Source organism: Orbicella franksi, chromosome 14, assembly GCF_964199315.1.
Source record: "Orbicella franksi chromosome 14, jaOrbFran1.1, whole genome shotgun sequence".
NCBI classification, from domain to species: Eukaryota; Metazoa; Cnidaria; class Anthozoa; order Scleractinia; family Merulinidae; genus Orbicella; species Orbicella franksi.
The window spans coordinates 4989587-5010759 of record NC_138158.1 but is presented as its reverse complement, the minus strand read 5'-3'; the positions used below and the strand labels follow the sequence as shown (position 1 = coordinate 5010759).

General features: G+C 40.8%; 1 protein-coding gene across 1 annotated transcript in view; it reads left to right on the top strand.

Annotated features, from left to right (window-relative positions):
• The window catches only part of LOC145468730 (uncharacterized), a 181602-nt gene that overhangs the window by 142825 nt on the left and 17604 nt on the right, over nt 1-21173 (top strand). Inside the window, exons 125-153 of the mRNA XM_081452434.1 lie at nt 627-958; nt 1157-1298; nt 1738-2060; nt 2751-2892; nt 3783-3936; nt 4443-4614; nt 4823-4964; nt 5361-5680; nt 6229-6370; nt 6981-7104; nt 7824-8031; nt 8815-8956; nt 9328-9554; nt 9923-10009; nt 10428-10745; nt 11487-11560; nt 12077-12143; nt 12453-12656; nt 13207-13385; nt 13932-14355; nt 14781-15155; nt 15935-16180; nt 16524-16632; nt 17237-17553; nt 18016-18157; nt 18542-18720; nt 19367-19507; nt 19858-19999; nt 20288-20616. Coding sequence (XP_081308560.1) covers nt 627-958; nt 1157-1298; nt 1738-2060; nt 2751-2892; nt 3783-3936; nt 4443-4614; nt 4823-4964; nt 5361-5680; nt 6229-6370; nt 6981-7104; nt 7824-8031; nt 8815-8956; nt 9328-9554; nt 9923-10009; nt 10428-10745; nt 11487-11560; nt 12077-12143; nt 12453-12656; nt 13207-13385; nt 13932-14355; nt 14781-15155; nt 15935-16180; nt 16524-16632; nt 17237-17553; nt 18016-18157; nt 18542-18720; nt 19367-19507; nt 19858-19999; nt 20288-20616 — 5903 coding nt within the window. The remainder of the gene's footprint in view (nt 1-626; nt 959-1156; nt 1299-1737; nt 2061-2750; nt 2893-3782; nt 3937-4442; nt 4615-4822; nt 4965-5360; nt 5681-6228; nt 6371-6980; nt 7105-7823; nt 8032-8814; nt 8957-9327; nt 9555-9922; nt 10010-10427; nt 10746-11486; nt 11561-12076; nt 12144-12452; nt 12657-13206; nt 13386-13931; nt 14356-14780; nt 15156-15934; nt 16181-16523; nt 16633-17236; nt 17554-18015; nt 18158-18541; nt 18721-19366; nt 19508-19857; nt 20000-20287; nt 20617-21173) is intronic.

Below are 21173 nucleotides of genomic sequence, written 5' to 3'. Positions count from 1 at the left end.
CTTAAAGAAGAGTCTGCTTGGATAGATTTCTAATTTAGAGAACTGTCAGTCCTATCGTGAAGAATTTTCTGACTTAATTGGGGAAGTGACAGTCTTAGAGAAGTGTGCGACAAATGCTTCTCTTACAGAGAAGTGTGTACCTTAAGGGGTGGCTTAAGCACACAGACACACTGAGGTAAACTTGTTAAAATGTCGTCTGAGAGCTGTAAAGAGGTGGCTTACAATTTATCAGAATAAACGGCTGGAATGACCTTTGAATAGTAAGGGTTTTTCCAAAATCAGCAGACCAACCGACCGATATGGCGCTTACCATTTACAACTCAATTTCGCGTTGTCGTTTTCGGATGATGAGAGACTGGAAACTGGAAAATTTATCAAATGGGAAGGAAATTTCCGCCGTTCCATTCCGAACGAAAAAATAAGGACTACTTCTGGAGGTAGTCTATCATTACCGAACGGATTTTCTGGAAAATTACTGTTCCATTTGACTTCAGTTCAACCGGAATTTTTGGATTTTCAAGCTAAATGGTAAGCGCCCCATCTCTCTGGTTTAATGAAGGAGTTGACTGTCAAAATAATTTGTTCTTACCTGATAAAAAGGGAACAAAAAATTAATTGTTTTGCAGAACTGACAAGAGTTTGTAGCTATCCTCTTGGCGTCCAGAGCGGTCGCATCAAAAATGCTCAGATTACTTCATCATCCATGTGGGACCGCTACCACGCACCGTTCCTTGGACGACTGAAGCGCGTGCGCACTGGTCGGTACGTGGGAGGCTGGGCAGCCAGACACAACAATCATCACCAATGGATTCAGTTTGATATGCGCCGCATCTACAAGATCACCATGATATCAACACAAGGAAGGAAAATTGTCAAACAGTGGGTGACACGATATACGCTTGCACACAGTGTGGATTGCGTGCACTTTGTACCTTACAAACAAAGAGATCGACTGAAGGTAGGAATGAAATTTTTCCTCATAAAGAGACGCTTCGAGATGCAAATTTTATCCATGAATCATGAAGTAAATCATTTGTTTATTTAAAAATCAAAACCATATTAACAATTGATGTGGCAATAAGCAAGTGAAAATTCATAAAATAGGTCTATATATTTTTTCAGTTGAATTCAATGAAACCGTTTTTTTTTCTTGTAGTACTTCGTTGGAAACTACGACGGGGCTTCAATCGTCACGAGGACATTGACTCCACCAATGATAGCACGGTGTGTTCGTATTCACCCTCGTGGGTGGTACAGACATATCTCCATGAGAGTTGAACTACACGGCTGTACACCAGGTGAGATGAATACCTTGGGAATACAGAAATCACGTTTTTGCTGTCCATTATTATATGAACTCCCGATACTGAGTTTTTCACTTAGGTTACCTTTGCCCCTCCTGGAGTATAGGCCATCAATGAGAGTCCTCCAACGCTGTCTGTAATGTCCTGTGCCATATTCTCCAGCTGATCGCTGTATGTCTGACATCTCCCTCTTGACGATATTGAGTGGTTATCCACTTATGGGTTTCAACTGTAGTACTCCAATATTCAGTCAAGATGATTAGTAGAAATAAGAGAGGAAAATGTACTTTCCAGCTACTCCAACACAGTCATAACAAGGCGTAAGAAGAACAGAAAGCGGACGATGAAAAAGCTATCTGCACAATTCTCATTGCTTATTGGCACATGTTGAAAGTAACCGTAGTTCATTCATATTCCTCTTTCTTTGTTCCAGAGCGTTGTGACATCCCTCTTGGCTCAGAAGACGGCCGCTTGCCCGACGTCGCTTTCACAGCTTCCTCCATCTACAACGCCCATTATGCCGCTTATCAAGGCAGGCTAAATGCCGTGCGCAGTGGCTCGAAATTTGGTTCATGGATTGCACGGTACAACAACAGACGGCAGTGGTTCCAGATTGACCTCGGAAACAAAGCAATCGTGATTAAGATTGGAATTCAAGGACGATATGACGCTAATCAGTGGGTGAAGAGTTACACAATTGCTTACGGGATGAACGGATTTCATTTCCGCTTCTACAAGGAAGGGGGGAGAACAAGGGTATGTCTCACTAAGTTAAAGGAGCTCAGTCATGGTTTGTACATTTTGAAAAGTTTAGCTTAAATTTTTCAAATTCGTCGTTTGCAATCCGTGTCATTCTTCGCCATCCTTGACCATCCTTGTTCCTTTATCGCTTATTATTATCTCTTTGATGTTTTTCTATCGTAGTCATGAACTATTATTTTCAGGTTTCCTTCCATTTAAAGGAGATTTAGTACGTGGCCAAAGCACCGTGACTGAACTCCTTTAATTATAATCCATTTTAATCCTCATAAAATGGCCATTCAAAGGGCAAATAGCCGTTATTGAAGTTATCAGAGGTTTGGCATACTTCAAAGGCGAAAAGGTCAATTCTCCAGGTTCCATGTACTGAATTGACATTACATCTTGAGTAGTGGGGTTTTTTTTTTCTGTTCTGACCTGACATGATGGAGGAGTACAAGGTATAAATTGGTTGAGATGTAAGAGTAATTGTGTTTCTACTTAGTCCTAGCGAATGTGAGTTTGTGGCTTTCTATAATTAACATGCACCACTAAATAAAATTTAATGAAGTTATGAAATCAGCTGTTTTCCTTTTATTTCTGTAAAGACTATCCATGTGTCAAACAACTGAAAATATCACACATTAACAAATACTTGTTCTCAACTGCATAGCCTTACTTGTTGATTTAAACTTTTTTTCCAAACAGGTCTTCCAAGGAAACTCTGAGAGGCAGATAGTGGTTATCAGTCGCTTCCGGACACCGATTCGTGCTCGCTTTGTAAAACTTTATCCCAGAACTTGGCATGGTCATATTTCTATGAGACTTGAGTTGTATGGCTGCAGTAAAGGTAAAAATACTAAATGTTGGGGAAAAAACTTGTCACTTCGTAAGTGAACCAAATTTAACTTAGAATTTTACTTTGATTTGTTTTAAAAGTGAACATGAAAACCTGAAATACTGCTCAATAGCTTTCATTTGAAGAGTTGCAATTTAGGATTTCATCTACAAACTTTGCAACTCTGATCTACATTAATCAATGATTTCCTTTTTTGATTGAATGAAAGAAGGGGTTTAAGTTAAGAAGAACTTGCAAACCTTAGTTAACGTTAGTTAACCTTTATTGATTAACCCTAATTAACACTGAAATTTACTTGATTCAGTTCAACCATATTTTGTTTGAAAAAAAGATACATACTTGCCAAACATTTCGGGCGTTAAAATTTCGAACGTTTAATGTTTGGACACTTTTTATCTCATTTCGGACAAATTTCGGACACTGTGAGCAAACAAAGCTGAAGTAAATTTACGCCTACAAAACACGAATTGAACTAAAGCAGCATCTGTAAAAACGATAGTTTTACTGCAATCTCGTGGTTTTAGAGATATGCATGGACCGAGGAGTAAATGACACAAATTCTATCGAGCCGTTACGTATCTCAATCAGTTTCTCAGCTAGAGTTCGCCTCATAAAGGAACCTAAGAGCTTTGAAGCAACTTTAAAATGTTATACTGTACTGTAAATGTTTCGGACGTTTGAAATTTTGGACGCTTCAAAATTTCGGACTTTTTTATTTTCGGAAGCTTTTTTTTGTCCGAAATTATAATCGTCCGAAAGTTTTTGCAGGTAATGTAAATGGAAACGACTATTTTCACTTTTAACGATAGAACTTCTCGCTGTCCATGGAGCGAGTGTTAAATTTCACCAATGTTTTTATGAATTTCTTTTTCTTTTTGCAGGTCACATGTGTAATCGACCTCTTGGCATGATGACGGGAGGCATTAAAAATTCAGCCATCACAGCGTCGTCCATGTGGGACAAATTCCACGGTCCTCATTTAGCCAGGCTTAATGCACGACGCATGGGCAGATACCAGAGCGCTTGGTCAGCCAGGTAATGCAGGCTCTAGAAAACGGAAGCTTTGTCCCACCCCACTCTCGTCCCACAAGTAACTGGGGTGACATAACAAGTACCATTTTGTCCTGCGCGTCTTGAAAATTTTAGCCTAAAGTTTTCAAGTTCATCATTTGTAATCCTTGTTAATATTCTCTATCCTTAACCATCCTTGTTCCTTTATGGTTTTTTATTATCTCTTTGGTGTTTTTCTCTCTTGGTAAACTATTATTTTCAAGTTTCCTTCAATATAACAAAAACAACTCAAAATATCGTGACAAAGCTCCTTTAAAAACCACTTTTTCAACAATCACGTTTTAGTTTCAGTTGCCCTGCACCTCTTTAAAACATCTGTTTTTATTGTTAATCTGTACCTCTTTTGTTCCTAGGCCTAGAGGTATTGTTTGTGTCGTTAACCTATTGTTTCGTTTAGCCAATTATACAGAACTTTGTAAACGGTGCAGGTCGCCCCTTCAGTTTTTAATCATTTCTTGTCTATCCCCAAGGTACAACAATCGTCACCAATTTCTGCAGCTGGATCTTGGCCGAATATCTAAGATCATACGTGTTGCTACACAAGGTAGAGCCATGGCAAGTCAGTGGGTGACGGTGTACTATCTCTCATTCAGTGTGGATGGAGTGCACTTTGCTAGGTACAGGAAGAACTCCCGAGATAAGGTGAGAAAAATAATTTGGGGTTGCTCATCCAATCAGATTACCATTTGATTAGTAAACTCTAACCATTTAGTCGAGTTCTGGTCCTATGTCACTTAACGTTCCCGGGAGTAGCGTTGCGTTACAGAGAGAGGGCCAGAATTGGCCTAGCGACCAGTTTGTGTGTTGTATTTCATGTTTACAATGCAGTAACATTTGAGTTTCTTTGCAGTATTTCCGTGGCAACCGTGACAGAAACACTATAGTGTACAACTCAATCATCCCGTCTATTCGTGCTCGCTTCCTCCGATTCCATCCGTGGGGCTGGAGAAGTCACATCTCTATGCGCGTGGAGGTGTTTGGCTGTGCTCTAGGTAAGTACAGTAATGGCTGCTGGTCAACAAAAGTGCTGTCTAACAGATGTCCCCCCTGGGGGAACTCCCATACGAAATTGTCGGAGGTGCTTGTCGTCTTGTTGAGGGGTGTACATCTAGGATTTTGGTCTCACTTAGAGTTTTCAGAACGAAGGCCACTATTTTTAGTTGTGAAAGTATCTTTTAGGGTACACTCGAAGAAATAACAATGAAAAACACTCTCATTTACGTTTAAGTTCGATTTCCGCCGCTCTCTCGAGTCCGTTCAACTAGCGTGGGCTCCATTAGGGGCTTAATTCAAATTGTCCGACGCGCATCCTCGACCCTTTCATAAGGGAATCTCACGTCCCATAGCATGTAATGTTCACACTGTAATGTTCATTTATTCCTTGATAGGTGCATGTGGGGCTCCACTGGGTCTTGAAGATGGTCGTATTTCAAAGAATGCCATGACAGCTTCTTCCATGTGGGATAGGCGACATGGTCCGTACAGAGCCCGATTAAATATTCTCAACCGCGGAGGCACTGGTGCTTGGTCGTCACGATATAACAACGTGTTCCAGTGGCTGCAGATATATCTTGGTTACGTCACAAAGGTTGTTGCTTGTGCAACGCAAGGACGATACGATGCCAACCAATGGGTGAAGAAATACGAGATTAGCTACGGCTTGTTTGGCAATAAGATTAAGTTTTACAGCATCAACAGAAAAGTTCAGGTAAAAACTAAATGCAATAAAACTCATTTGCTTGTCATTTAGTCTTTCGTAAGTAGCCTCATATGTATATTTTGTTTTCCTGAGTGAACAGAGTCTTCCTTCGTGAGCTCGATTATTCCTCAGACTGACTGACGGACTGAGAGGCTGACAGACTGACTGACTGGGAGACAGACAGACTGACAGATAGACTGACAGATTGACTGATAGACAGGCTGACAGACTGACAGATTGACAGTCTGAAAGAGTGACAGACTCGCAGACTTACAGACTAACAGACTGACTGACATACTGACATACTGACTGAGTGACTGACAGACTGACAGATTGACAGATTAAGACTTAAAGACTAACAGACTGACTGACTGACATACAGACTGACTTACAGACTGACTGACAGACAGATTGTGTGACAGACTCGCTGACTGACTGCTGGATTGATTAATTGAATGATTGATTGATTGATGATTGATTCATTGATTCATTGATTGATTCATTGATTCTTTCATTCATTCATTCATTGGTTATTTCTGTCTGTTTTTTTTAAACAGATGTTCCCTGGTAACAGTGACAGGAACACTGTTGTATACAACCGCCTTTACCCCGGTTTCAAAGCGCGTTATGTTCGTATATATCCCAAACAGTGGCATGGCCATATCTCTATGCGAGTGGAACTTTATGGCTGCAATAAGGGTAAGTAAAACCTTACATACCGTTAAACATACTGTTCCCATTTAAATGACTGTTAGTTTTCCAATACCGTTCTAGGGTACTTTTGTTTCAATAGGTCACGTTCGCTACAACAATATTGAAACATGGCTCCGTGGCTTTCACGTTAAAATTGCAAATTTTTGAAGTTTTTTTTCCCCCTCAATTCCCATAAGAGACTTGGATACAAAGGAAACACACCAAATATAGAAGTTTGTCCTGAAAGTCTCGAAGCCATGTTAGAATGTTGATATGTTGAACCTGGCTTATTATGCTGGGCCCGGTTGTTCGAAAGCCGGTTAACGCTAACCCAGGATTAAAAGTTAATCGAAGTATCCATTTTTCTTGTATAAAAATGCTTTTCACTGCTTATGTTTTACGTAGTTTGAGATTTTTCAAACTCAAACCTGAAGGACAAACAATATAAACAGAAAACGGCACCCAAAAGTTACCAAACTGAAATCAAAATTCTTGCTAATCCTGGGTTAGCTTAATCGGGCTTTGAACAACCCGGCCCTGGTCTTTATGATTCTTATAACTTGTACGCACTGCTCTTCTCTTAGCTTACCTATTATATTTGTTCGTTCTTTGTTAGCCATGTTCCGTATGTGTTTCCAACCTCTTGGAATGCAAAATGGCCGTATTCCAAATCATGCTATCAGAGCTTCCTCGTCATGGGATGGGAACCATAATCCATCTCGGGCTCGGCTTAACCAGAGGTAAGTCCGCTGGCAAGACTGACTGCTTGAACTGAACCTGTGCTTAGCAATTTGGTTTAGAAGTCCTCAGCACATGTCAAGAGTTTGATGTACATTTTTAAACTTGCTTTGTTCAGGACCTCGACACACGTGTTACTTTATATTTGTAATATCGTAATTAAGTAGAAATGAAACTCAACCCTTGTGATGGCAAAAAAATTACATTTGACTTTACAAAGGAAACTGACAATGAAATGTTCCTCGAATTTTGCCAATATGCTTGAGTTTAAATTTCAAAACGGATTTTCCAATTCGTCTTGCGTTAAAATCATGTCAGTGTTTTTGGTGATAGGCTCGGCAAAAGCTACACAAATAAATTTTGAATACTACAACTAAGGTTATAGAGAAAAAGAAAAGATGGTGGCTGAACATTTTACCGTAATACCATGCGAACCTTACACAGACTCTAAAGTACAAGGAACATCATATATTTGCAATATTTGTCCCTGTGCTAACGACACATTGTATGCTAGGTTTAAAGATGTTAGAATTATTTTGTACTTTTTTATGAGCGTTGGTAAAGTTTTCGTGCGGCAAGAATTATGGGTAAATGTGTCAGTCGCCATATTTTTTCGTACGGTGGATTAAAAGGTATAACCGTAAAAGAATGTTAAAAAATCGCTTATTTTCGTCATGTAAAGATAAAAATCGTGTGTTCATAAAATTGGTTTTATTTGAAGACGTGTCCACCGTCTCGTTGGCGCGTGGTGTGCAAGACGTAATGACCGAAACCAGTGGCTGCGGATCGACCTCAGGAGACCCACCAGGATAACAAAAGTCACCACTCAGGGGAGGGATGATGCAACCCAGTTTGTCAGGACGTACTATTTGTACTACAGTCAGAATGGAAGGACTTTCTTACCCATCAAGGAAGGAGGGAAGATTAAGGTTTGCGAAACAACAGTGTTATTAATACGGTATATTTTACGAGCAGCAGTGAGAGTGCTCGCCTCCCCCAAATGTGGCCTTGGTTCGATTCCGACCCGGTGTCATATATGGGTTGAGTTTGTTGTTGTTTCTCGCCTTGCTTCGCGGGTTTTTCTCCGGGTTCTCCGGTTTTCCTCCCTCCTGAAAAACCAACATTTCCAAAATCAAAATCGATCCGGAAAGAAGACCCACTTGAAAACCAGCTAGGGCTGATGTTGCTTCCTCTCTAAGTATTGCAATTTATTATTTATTCATTATTTATATGGAAGCGTAAAGACCGAACTTTTCAATCAGGAGATATTGTCTCCGTCAATGTAGGGATAATGTTAATGATCAGAACATTACGAAAATTTGGGGGGAATGGCTCAATTTAGGAATAGTATAATGTTACCCGAAGGACTTTTGATTTTCAAATATAGTCAGACTTGAGTTTGGATGTATTGACTGAACATTTTCAGTTGCAAATACGAAGAACTCTGGGCTTAAATTGAAGTGAGGTGCAAGGATATTATCCAATGTTTTTTGTGCTCCCGAAATTAGAGAGGAGGGGTTATTTTCGGGAGGGGTGGAGGACTGCTTATTTTTGGAAGAGGTGGAGGAGGGGATATTTTCGGAGGGGTGGAGGAGGGGTTATTTTCGGGGAGGGTGGAGGAGGGGTTATTTTCGGAGGGTGGAGGAGGGGTTCCAGGGGGGTGGAAGGGGGCAGAGTCAGGACTCACAGAATTTATCTGTTTAATATTTCAGCTGTTCCGAGGCAACTTTGACCGATATTCCTTGGTAGAACAGCCAATCGACCCGCCTGTTAACGGACACTATGTACAATTTAACCCCAGATCTTGGCATGGTCACATATCTATGAGGGTCGAGGTGTACGGTTGTCGTGCAGGTGAGAGTGGAAACGTCAACTCAGTAACTGTATGGCTGCACAAACCTAAAGGCTAAAAAATGCCAAAAATTCTGAAAAGAAACTTCTTTGGAATGTGTTAAGTGACGTTTTTCATTTGGGGAAAACTTCGATATAGTTATTAACAAGGTTAGAAGAACATTAAGAGGTTATAAAAAACAAACAAGGAACAATTACGAAAGACCTGCTTAAAAAAAAGAGTAGGTTACGTTTTTAAAATTGCGTAGCCCTTGACTTAGTTCCTTTAAATGCGTGGACGCTGACTGACTGACTGACTGACTACCTGCTTGATCGATCGATCGATCGATTGATTGATTGATTGATTGATTGATTGATTGATTGATATGTGTCAGATTATCCTGTCATTTCCCGACCTGTCGTGCGCCCTGTCATTAAACCTGGCCGTGGCTGTTCTAAGGTTGCCCTTCGCTGCTACTTCAACATCCGCGGACGAAGAAACAGCCGATTCATTGCACGTGTGCAATGGATTGTGAACAAGCGAGTGACCAAAACAGAAACCGTGCGAGGAACTCATGCTGAGCTCTTGGAAAACACTTATGGCTTCAAGGCTGGAACAACGGTTAGTAGAGTGAAATGGTCCTTTAATTAAAGGACTGTTAATTCAACTAAAGACATCCTTCCTGGTGAATAATTTTTGTATCTGAATCTGCTTTATTGGTGTTCCAATCATATCTTAAATATTGTTGTTAAGAATAAAAATGGTTCTGAGAAACAAGCGCCCGAGTCAAATAAATAAGGCAACTTGCTAATTAAAGAATCGAATGACGAATAATTTTTTCTCGTGTAAATAAAATTAAACACTGTTTGCATGCCAAAGACAAAGTAAAATACTTTTCTCAACCCTGTTTGTACTCTTTTGCCAGTGTTTTCTATTTTGCAATCCGAGTTAGAATTGTAATGGTGTTTGTGGTGACTGATTCGTTTCAGGTTGCATGCAAAGTAAGGGCACGATACTCCAGTGGTAAGGATTGGACAATGACCACGAGAAGTAAAGACTTCTTTGCAGGCATCAAGGTGAAGTTTCAGAAATTTATGGCAACATCACTTCCTCCTCGACAATCCGCAGTTCTTTTCATGCTGTTTGTTATGATCAAAGCGCTGAGAATTTCATAGTATGTCATTACTTACCCTAGTAGATGATTCCTTTTGTTCTTGTGGATTGATTTTTTCAGCACCAAGTAATCATGTTTTGTACTGAAATTTGCTACTGTATTTCCACGTTAGGCATGAAATTGTGAAATTTACATTCAGCACCCAACCTTAAAAATCATTTGTCCTTGAATCGAATAACTTCAAGAGATGATTGCAATGCTTCCCGTGGATAGTAATCCAATTGTGAAGTCGAATTCCACGCCACGCACCGCGAGATTTCTGTACGCGATACGATTAGATCGAGAAATTGAATTTTGACTACTCCGTCGTTTTCTTGCAGGTTCATCCTAAAGCTTTTTCTATGACAGACAGCTCCGGCTGGAAACTGATCAAACTACGCACCTCTGTTCCAATCAGATGCCGTGGTCGTAGAAGATGTTTTGTAGGCCTTAAGCTTGAGTCACACTCCCGTTTTGTAACAGACAGGTGCCGGATGATGCTGACGGAAAGAAACAGGAAGAATTACGGATTTTACGTGAAACCTGTGCATGATTTCAGAAAGCTGAAAAGGCAGAATATCCGTATTCACTTCAGCCCTATAAGATCCACGCCTGGGTTCTGTGGATTTTGGAAAGGATACAGACTTCCCCCTATCAAGGTATATCATGATTTAACATTGTTTTTGTAAGTGTGTACATGCACGTATTATTTTGCAATTTATAAATGATCGAGGTTACATTGCGTCCAAATTATTTCTGTTGTATATTAGACTGATGTACTGTTGTTGAACTCCGCTATCTCCAACTTTCAAGGAAAACAAAAACAAGTAGTTCGAAATAGCGAGAGAGAGAGAGAGAGAGAGAGAGAGAGAGTACGAGATTGTAATGACTGGAAAAGCATATCCAAGAGACATTAATTTGAGTTGCAGATAGCGGAGTGTTCGAGATGGGTACGTTCAGCTGTCTTGCAACTGGTCAGCAAAGAAAAATCGAAACTCTTTAAAACATGTCGACTATAACGGCGAGACAAAAAGCAAGTGCTACAGTATCTGGACGAACATCAGACGTGTCTGAGCATGTTATTATACAATGACGTAGAAAAAACTTTTACTGGCTTACAATCGGAAGAAATCGGAGGATTGTTTTTAGATAAGTTCGTTTTGTGTTTTTGGGAGAGGGAGGGGGGAGGCATGCAGGTTTTTTTTTTACAGAGCATGTTGAGATTGGTCAGTACAACTGCATGCAAGTTGCTGACGTGCAGTGCTTTATAATGATCCAAATTGCTTGTTTTGTATCTTTTTGCAAGGTGACCAGTTTCAACTATGGTAAAGTTTGTTGGTTTGCTTTTTTATCCCAAACATATGGGCGTCGAGATCATCCAAACTATTCTTGAATTGTAGGTCATAACATCTAACCGAGGCTTCAAGAAATGTCAGGGAACTGGAGACCCACATTATCGAACATTTGATAACAAGTAAGTCAGATTTGCTATCATTCGTCAGTGTGTGTGTACAACTATAGAACGTTTTCAAACATTTCGACTTGCCTGTAATAACTATTAAAAATGAACAGCACAACGAAAAAGTACTAAAAGTAGATTTGAATGGAAAAATTTGAGGATTTTATTCATAGCATACAAGGACTTGGAAGATGTGTTAGATTTATATGAGTTGAGCAGTGAAGACTTGACTCCGTAAGCGGGGGAATTCAATCTGTCTGGAAAAAACAAAAATAATTTTGCAGTGTATCTACTGTGTCGAGTGGTCCGGGTTCGAGTCCTGGCCGGGGACATTGTGTTGTGTTCTTAGGCAGGACACTTTATTCCCACACTACCTTTCTCCATGCTGGCCACCCAGGTGTATGAATGGGTACCAGCGAATTTGATGCTCGGGGTAACCTTACGATGGACTAGCACTACTTGGTTTGTTGTTTTTTTGTTTGTTTTTTTGTTTTTTAATTTACCTGTTTTGTGCGCTTGCCTTTTTGTTAGGTATTACGACATTTTGAGAAACGCTGGAACTTACGTTATGGTGAAGAGTCTGAGAAGGAACTTCGAGGTATGATTCTTTCAAGTTTTACAATAACCGGGAGCAATTCTTTTTTGCTATCACTCGATGCCTTCGTGTATTTCGGACTCAGTATTATTTCAGCTGACTGGATAAGTTGTATTTAAGCCAGTGCCTTGCTTTTCCTCTGTTTTAGTTTCAAAGTGAGCGGATATATCAAACACTAAAGACAGTGTTTAACCACTTCACCAAACACCTCGAAGTTCGTCAAAAATACTCCGCTACACGTCGTATTTTCAACTCTTCTCTCGGTGTTTGGAAATTTTGTCAAACATGTTCTTTCGTGTTTTTTCTCTTTAGGTACAGGCGCGTATCTGGCCGTGCTGGCGAGTGGTGTGTAACTGCGGTGTGGCTATCCGTGAGAACAATGACGTGGTGACTATTGACATGTGTAACGGAGCTTGGCGCAGGACCAGTCCACGTGTTGTACAGAAGTCACCACGACCTCTCGGCAACCGAATGAGAATCCGAAGATATGGATCTGGTCAAAGCACGCGTTTTAAGGTTTGCGACGTCTTCTTTATTATTTTGTTTCACTCAAATCAACCGGAAGTCAAAAGTTCATTTTCATGTTTTGCCTAGATGAGGTCTGTCTTGAAAGCCCGGGGAACTTCAATTGACCATGCAGTGCAGTAAAAACCCGCGTGTGAGAACCTAGTGATTTAAGAACCTTTGCCATTTTAATACCCAAGAATATAAAAACCTGTTTAGCCAAGCAAGATCAAGCGGGTTTTTAGTTCTTGTATGTGGGTTACAGTTTAATTATGTTAAACAATTTCAGCGAAGAGTGTGATATAAGATTGCAAATTTATGTTACAAGAAAATAAGTAATACAGTTGTGTATAAATACTGTATTATTTTAAGGACCAAACCCAAGTTTATTTATTTTTCTGGTAATTAACAACTACCCCCAAAATACCGGAAGAACTTATTGTGCTGGTTCTTACTCGCGGGGTTTTATTGCAACCCTGCCTGGTTTTAAGTAATATCAGTTTCATTGAAAGCAACATGTTTGGAAGTTGAATGTAACTGGTCTTTTGATGTCATTTCCCAGGTCATGATGAGGTCAGGAGCTGTGGTCGAAGCTCACTGTGCATACTGGGGAATGAGTTTGTACGTCACAGTCCCTGGTGCAGACACCTCAGCTACTGTGGGACTCTGCGGGAACAACAACGGCAATCCACGTGACGATCTGGAGGGAAAAGGCATTTACACGTTTGCCAGGAAGTACATGTAAGTAACAGGAGGATAGCCTTGTCGACAAGGAAAACTGCCGCTTGGATAAACAACAACAACAACAATCCTACTTAGATTTACTTTAGGACCAAACGAGTCTTTGCTTTACTTACTTATTGGTTACAAAAGCTGCTAGATCAAGCTGGAAGATAGCTCGGGTTCACAAGGAAAACTGCAACTAAGATTTACTTTAGAAGCAAAGAAGTCATTGCCTAACTTATTGGTTATAAAGGCTGCTAGATCAAGCTGGTCTTATATGAAAGATCAATAACTCGACTCAATTGATATAGTGGTTTGAGAGTACTGAAACACAATGTACCACTAAGTCATAAGAGGTTACTGAAAGTCGCAACTGGATAAGAACAAAAATTAAGTCTACTTATTGGTGAATAGAAATTTAGTTTGTAGTGATCTTTATGACGTGTAAAACGTTTGTTCTAGCCTTCATTCTCAAGTTAAATTTAACACCAAGGGAAGACGACCATAAGTTTTCGTAAGGTAAGGCTCTAATGTATTCGTAATATCATTATTTTGGCTTTTCAGGTTAAAGCCTGGTAAAAGTCTCTTCGAGAGGCTTCCACCTCGCATCTCATCTGTAAGCCGACGCGTCAAACCATCTTGTGCATGCGTCAAGAAGGGCAACCGCCGTTTCAACACCTGTGACGTCAAACCAATACCAGATACGGACAAGGGAGGGAAACCAGTGAAACCGATCAAAGTTCGACCTCATCCGAAGAAACCCGGAAAAACCGACAATCGAGATTACGACCCGAACTCTGTAAACTATGTTTTTAAACCCCCTAAAGTTAAGTATCGTGTCCCCACCTGGCCAACACCGACTGGAATAACTCGCAAGAAGGCAATTAGGCATTGCAAAAGAGAGATGAGTCGCATCTTACGTGTGTGTAAGAAGGTTGTCAACGCCAAGAAGCTCAAAGTCATGACAGAATGCGTGACAGATATTAAGGTGAGTTGTGTGACCACGGTGGTACTGTGGCGTTGTTAAGGAACGGACCATTATTTTTTGAAGAGGAGGGATAAGGTAAGAGGGGGGGGGGGGGGGGGGGAAGAGGTTGGGCAGTTTCCAAAAATAAGTTCTTGCAGAACAAAACTGACTGCTGAAAAAAACTCGTGCAAGGGGAGCCATGGAGGAAAAAATCGAGCAAGTGCTTCCCACTATCATTATTTTAAGATTGATGATAAAAGAATTCTTGCACAAGCTATTGCCCACCAAAAAAAATCATGCACAACCTAACGTTGAAAAAAATTACTTTCGTGCCCCAGAAAATCGCCCACGCCCTCCCCCCACCCCTACCACCGTCAAAAAATAATTGTTCGTGTATCCCTGCTGCTTGTTTGTTTTTTAATGCCCTTTTTTTTTGGTAATACTAGATTTCAGGAAAGCTATCTATGGCCAAGTCAGCATTATCCAGTCTCCAAGACGCTTGTAAAACCGCAGCTCTTGTTAATCCCAAAAACTACAAGAAGAAGAAAGGTCGCCTTGTCCCTAACACAAAAATCCTGGCAAAACTCTGTCCAGACAACTGCAATAAGCGAGGACGATGCGTGAACGGAAAATGTCGCTGCTATCGCGGTTATGGTTCAAGTGATTGTTCGGTAGATAAAAGAAAACCTCCGAAGCTGCAAGGACTGCAGTCTAAAGGAGTGTGTGACCTGAGGAAGCGTGCTTGCCGATTTGCTAGTGTGTACGGAAGAGGTTTCTGGGAAGGTCACGTGAGCTGTCACATACAGAAAGCTCGGGTAAGAGTTCGAATATCTGTTGTTGTTGTTTTTGGTGTTCGTTTTATTTTTTTACGATTTTAAATAGGTTACCCAAGGTATCTGTATTTTTTGGAAGTGTAAATACCTAAGTTTTTTGGTAACATGTACATATCAAGATGTGTAACGTTGGCAAAAGCATCACATTTACTTTTAAAGTATAATACCAATGGTTAAAAAGAGGGGAAGATTAAAATGCATAACGTGCTCTCAGAATGATTGTTAGTGTTGGCCTTATTTGATTTTATGAAAACCTTTGAAGCTACTTATATGCTGAATAAGACCAAACGCAAGGTTTATTAAAGTTTTATGTATCGATTACCTCTAAATCTTACTGCACGGTTCAGGTGTTTCTCCTCTACAAGAAGTAAGGATTTCTACACTTAATTACACATCAGAGCCACAGAGTCACCAGTATTGAATTTTCACCCAACCGCACCAACCCACTCGCTAGGGTAAAAAAAAAAAAAAAAACAGGAAGCTTAACCCCGCGCGGTGAAATTTAAACTACACTATCTCGAATCGATAGAAAACAGTTCTATGAAGCAGCACTAGCCAAACAGCAGCAACACAGTGACTCTATTTACTGGCTAAACCAGAAGAAGCAACTGCTGGCAGCTTCATAAAACATCTGATGCTGCGAAGTGGGAGGGTGGGAGTGAGAGCCTGGTTCCTGGCGAAGCAAGAACTGCGCTCGACCCGTGGTCGCGCGGTTAAAAATGTTTTCTATTTTTACTGACCACAATGTATTTCATTTTCCTGTTCAGTTGTTGCGTCGCAGATGGCATGGTATCGGTGCGCAAAGGAAGAACCACGGCCATTTGCAGAGTTTCAGGGAAGCAAGATGTAAACTTCCTTTCAAGTTTCCCACAGCGAGAAAGCTTCGCGGCCTACCCCTGAGAGTGTTAGTGGCCATTTCAAATAATGGTGTCTTGCTTAGCAATCGTCTTAAGTTGATTATTTACGACTCGGCCTGCCATAGATGTTTATCAAATGGGCTCTGCTGGCGAAAGGTATTGCGTTATTCTTGTTGGTGTTCAGATGCTGCTGTCTGGTTTCATAAATGATAGATAGGCCTGTAGTTATCAGGGCCAAGCGCGTGGAGAGTGTGTCAGCGGTAATTCAAACGTTCTTGCGGAAAGCTGGTTCCGCAATATTTTATTACTGATAGCATGCCAGAAAGACGGGCACACTGTAAAATCTAAGGCTTTATCAGAGACAGCAGCCAGATTTTAGAATAACCACTTCATGTCTATGGAATTTCCAGCTTGATTCCGGGTTCGGTTCGATCTGTTGTCTCAGGTTTCCTGTTCCACTCTTCACTTAAATTTATTCTGATTTGTTCTATGAACACAGAGAAATAACTGCATCATCAAAGGACTATGCTATGCTGCAAATGAACGCCATCCGAAGAACAGAAGACTTAAATGCATTCCACAGATCACCAGGGGTGGCTGGACAAGAGGTTTGTGATGTCACTCATTCCTACACCATGATCGTGGAACAAATTGAACCTCAGAAATGGGACAAACCATTAGATGAAATTAGTAAAACTGTCAATTGAGAGACCATTTATGTTTAAGTTAATGGAAATCGGAAAGAAAAGAAAAGTGAAAGCATTTTAAAGATTTGGATGTTGAATGGCAGCTTTTATTTCAACAACTTATCGTCATAAATCTTGATTTTTAAAACTTTCAAACGTTCACAAAAATTTACCTTTACATATTAGTAGTCTTAAAATTAGCAGTCTTAGTAATTTTAAAGTCACACACGTTAGGTTTCTGACTTCCATACATTTGCAAACACAACCACTGTATATAATGTACAATAGTATACGAACAATAGCACTAGAGTGAGGTTGGGGTGGATATTTTCATACATTTGCTGTATTTTTGTCCACCTTGACCTGGCCTCGGCGTCGTTGTTTGTTGGAATGTGGGAAAGGTCTATTGACCAGGTAGTGTGCTAAGTTCTGGAAAACTGGCTTAAGTAACAACGTGCAATCACCATGGTAATTTTTATTCCTTAGTTGGCCCTACCTAACTATACCGCTGCTCTTTCTTCTTCAGTATCACAACAATACAAACCATTAGGAATGAAGAATGGCCGTATTCCATCCCGAGCGATCACAGCTTCCTCTAAATGGGATCGCTATCATGGACCAAATCGTGCCAGGCTTCAAATTTCTCGGCGCGGTCGTTACATAGGAGCCTGGTCAGCTAAGCATAACAATCCTCACCAATGGCTTAAGGTCGACTTCACCAGTCCAGTCAAGGTACTAGCTGTTGCTACACAAGGTCGTCAGGACGCCAGCCAATGGGTGACAAGATACTATCTGTCATACGGGTTTGATGGCATCAACTTTGTGCCCTATTTGTGCCGAAAGGTAAGTCAGAAATGTTAGTACTGGTTTCTGCCAGTTGGCGGGCATATTACGCTACGATCGACGTGACATAAACCTGTGACAGAAATTACCGTTAAACTCATCTCAAATAGATGAGCTTGGGAACTGGTGCCTAAAAGGTAAGCGGGGTGCCAAATGCAATATGCAGAAGAGAAGTGTCCATGGTAACCCTGGAAGTGGGAACCACCCAAACAAGCGGCCGCTAACTGGCACCTTCACGTTGAAAGATATCATTGGGAATAACTTACCTGACTGAATACTTACCGAGAAACCAGCATACCAAGAGGGAGGGAGGAGAGGGGACAAGAATACCCAAAGATTGGTTAAAATTTAGGGATTGGCAGCTATTATGTGACATTTTGGGAGCTGGCTTATTTCGTGGGACTTTATTATCGGACTTTTACGGTCCCTTGCTATAACCAATTTTGTTTTGCTTGTTGTTAGATTTTCCGTGCAAATAGAGATAGGAACACAATTGTAAGACGGCGCCTGTCTCCGGCAATCCGGACACGTTTCATCCGCATTCACCCAGTCGGCTGGAGAGGACACATCTCGCTCAGGGCTGAATTCTATGGACACAGAACTGGTGAGAGTTAAGGACTTACAAAAATCAAACCAAAACATTTCAAAATAAATTGTTAGAGTGACTTTCCATTGAGGATCGAAATTGATCATGAAATGTTTTGGGTTGGCTTTTCTTCGCTCTGTGATTGGTTAAAAAACTCACGCCACTTAATCAACCAATCAGATTCAAGACAATTAAAAACCAATCGCATTTTTGTCAAGTGCGTTTTCGGGCGCTCGGCGCTGGTCACGTGTATTTGCGTCGACGAGTGCTCATTGGTCTATTTTCTTGCTTATAAGACTCTACTCATTCAAAAAAACAGAATCAATTTTACATTCATCTGCAATAAAATAAGTTGCATGGAAACAATGCTTTACAATTACGCTGCCTTGTTTATTTTTGTAGCTGTATCAAGACTTCCTCTTGGTGTCAGTGATAAGAGAATACGTGATAGCGCTCTAAGTGCCTCGAGTTTATGGGACCGATACCACGCCGCCTCGCGAGGAAGACTTCATATATGTAAGTCAGGAAGATTCCGGGGAGCTTGGTCGGCAAGAAGAAATATCCGAGGACAGTGGCTACAGGTTAGTGACTGACTTAGAGAAGATTAGTAACCGTACCTCAAAGAAGTATACGCACGCTATTGAGTTAATTTGGAGACAAGTATTTCTGTAGCTTGTTTGGTGTTTTTTTACGATTTAAAAACCCACTCTTTACCGAGAGAGCTAGTAGATTGTTGTCAGCACTCGAAATAGTGAACCTTATTGAACCTTATAATTGCGTGCTCATTGTAATGGCGTTATCATCAGTCCGGGTTCGAGCCCTTGGACCAGTTTCTAGAAAGCCCCGGAAACTTTTCGGCGTGCAAAGCCATTTTTAGTTAATTTGTAACTACTTGTATAAAGGGAACCCTGTTCATATGAAGAATATGTGAATAAAATGGCTCTGTGTTCATAAGGTTTGAGATTTTGCTACGACTTTCCGGTTGCGAAAACTTCTCAGGACATTCGAGAAACGGGCCCCTGGCCAGGTACAATGTGATGTGCTCTCGGGCAAGAAACCCAGGTGTATAAATGGGTACCGGTGATGGACTAGCATTTTATCAGGGGGAGTAGAAATATTTCTAGTAGATTAATTCTACGGAAACCCGAATAAGTTATGACGGTATGGACCACTTGCCCCGACGCAGACTCTACCTTACTTTAACAAATTGTGAATTTTTCCTCACAGGTTGACCTCCGCACTCGTGCGAGTATCGTGGCTACCGCAATCCAAGGTCGCCAAGACGCTAACCAATGGGTGACAAGTTACAGAGTAATGTATGGTGACGATGGGATACGATTCCGAAATTATCGACCTGGACGAAGAGGGGTAAAGAATGTTTACAAGATATTTAATTATCACTACAGATGAAATAAATCTTTCCCCTGTGTGAAGTGCACATTTTTCGAAAACGAAGGTTTACGAAAACGATGACATTGCGATAATCATGATATTTCCCTCCCCAAGTTTTCCTCAAATACAAGTACAAAATGACCGCTAACTGTTGGGTTTTCAAATTTCTCCGGCGCAGTGTGGGCGGAAAACATTTGATGCATTTTCAGAGTGAAAACACCGTTTTCAAATTTCTTCGGCGTAGTGTGAACATAGCCTTAGTTTCTCTGCGTTAATTTTGTGTTTTTCAAGATTCATTTTAGTCTTTTGAACTATCTCGATCCCAGGTATTCCGCGGTAATCGAGACAGGAACACTGTGGTCAGAAATGCTCTTGTGCCCTCCATCAGAGCTCGATATTTGCGTTTTTACCCGCAGTCCTGGTACAGACACATGTCTATGAGGGTGGAGTTGTATGGAAAATATTTGAGTAAGTAAAGAAAAGGCATAAGTATGTGAACTGGTGTGGTTTTGTTGTCAGATAATTTGAATTTATATTCTTTGAAAATTAGTTTTATCAGAGAAAATATTAAAGTTTTGTTTTGCTTTGCGAAAACTTTGGTCTAGATTTATTTCAGTGTTGGGAAGACTTATCACGAGCGTATTGTGATTTATTCATGTTAACTACGTATCGCAAAACGGTCCTATTTTTCTTTACAACCAACATACAAAGTCCTTTTAAGATAGCGGCTTCACAATACTGATTTGTATTTTCCAGGGCCTCGCCCTGTTGCCAAGCCTCTTGGCCTTTCCAACAACCGTCTTAGCAACCGCTACATAACAGCGTCCAGCATCTGGGACAAATACCACGCCGCCTGGTTAGCGCGGCTGTACAACAGAAAACGCGGGCACTACCGTGGTGGATGGTCTGCTAAAGTAAACAAACGAGGACAGTGGATACAGTTTGACTTTAGGCGGCCAAGAAAAATTGTCAAGGTCGCGACACAAGGACGGTCCGACCTCAGACAGTATGTAACACGATACATTATCAAATACAGCGCTGACGCCTTCTATTGGACACCTTACAGGAAATACAGTCGAGTGCAGGTAAGGTAACTTTAATATTGTACATCGTGAACTAATAGATTTTAACCGCCTAAGTGAAATTGGAAAGCTGATGTTTTGAGCGATGATCAGCGTAGATCGTTGCTGAAAAATGGCGATAAAGTTTAATATGTATGTCTTTTGACGTTTTTACAAAACACTTTGGTTCCGTACTTTTTGGGGTGCCAGATATTTCTGACCAGCTACAATGGAGGAGAAAAGTCCTTGGGAAACTGGTGTAATGCAACGTGTTTTCTGTGTTTTACAACTGAAGTTTGAAAAAGCGCTGTTATACATTTAAAAACGCGTTTCTGTATCCCCTCCCCTCCCCCCCCCCCCCCCCACCCAATATAATGTAGACGATCAGGAAAATATACAGGTGCTAGTTTTCAGCCTTGTTTGTAAGGTGAGGGAAGAGTCTAGGCAGGTGTTTGTCTGGCGTGTGTGAAAAATTGTCCCAAGACTTTTGTCCATGATTGTAGCTTCAACCGCCACTTTTTTGGAAACCTCAGCCCTAACTGAACGTCGTAATTAAGTTAATCTTAGAGTTTATGAATACA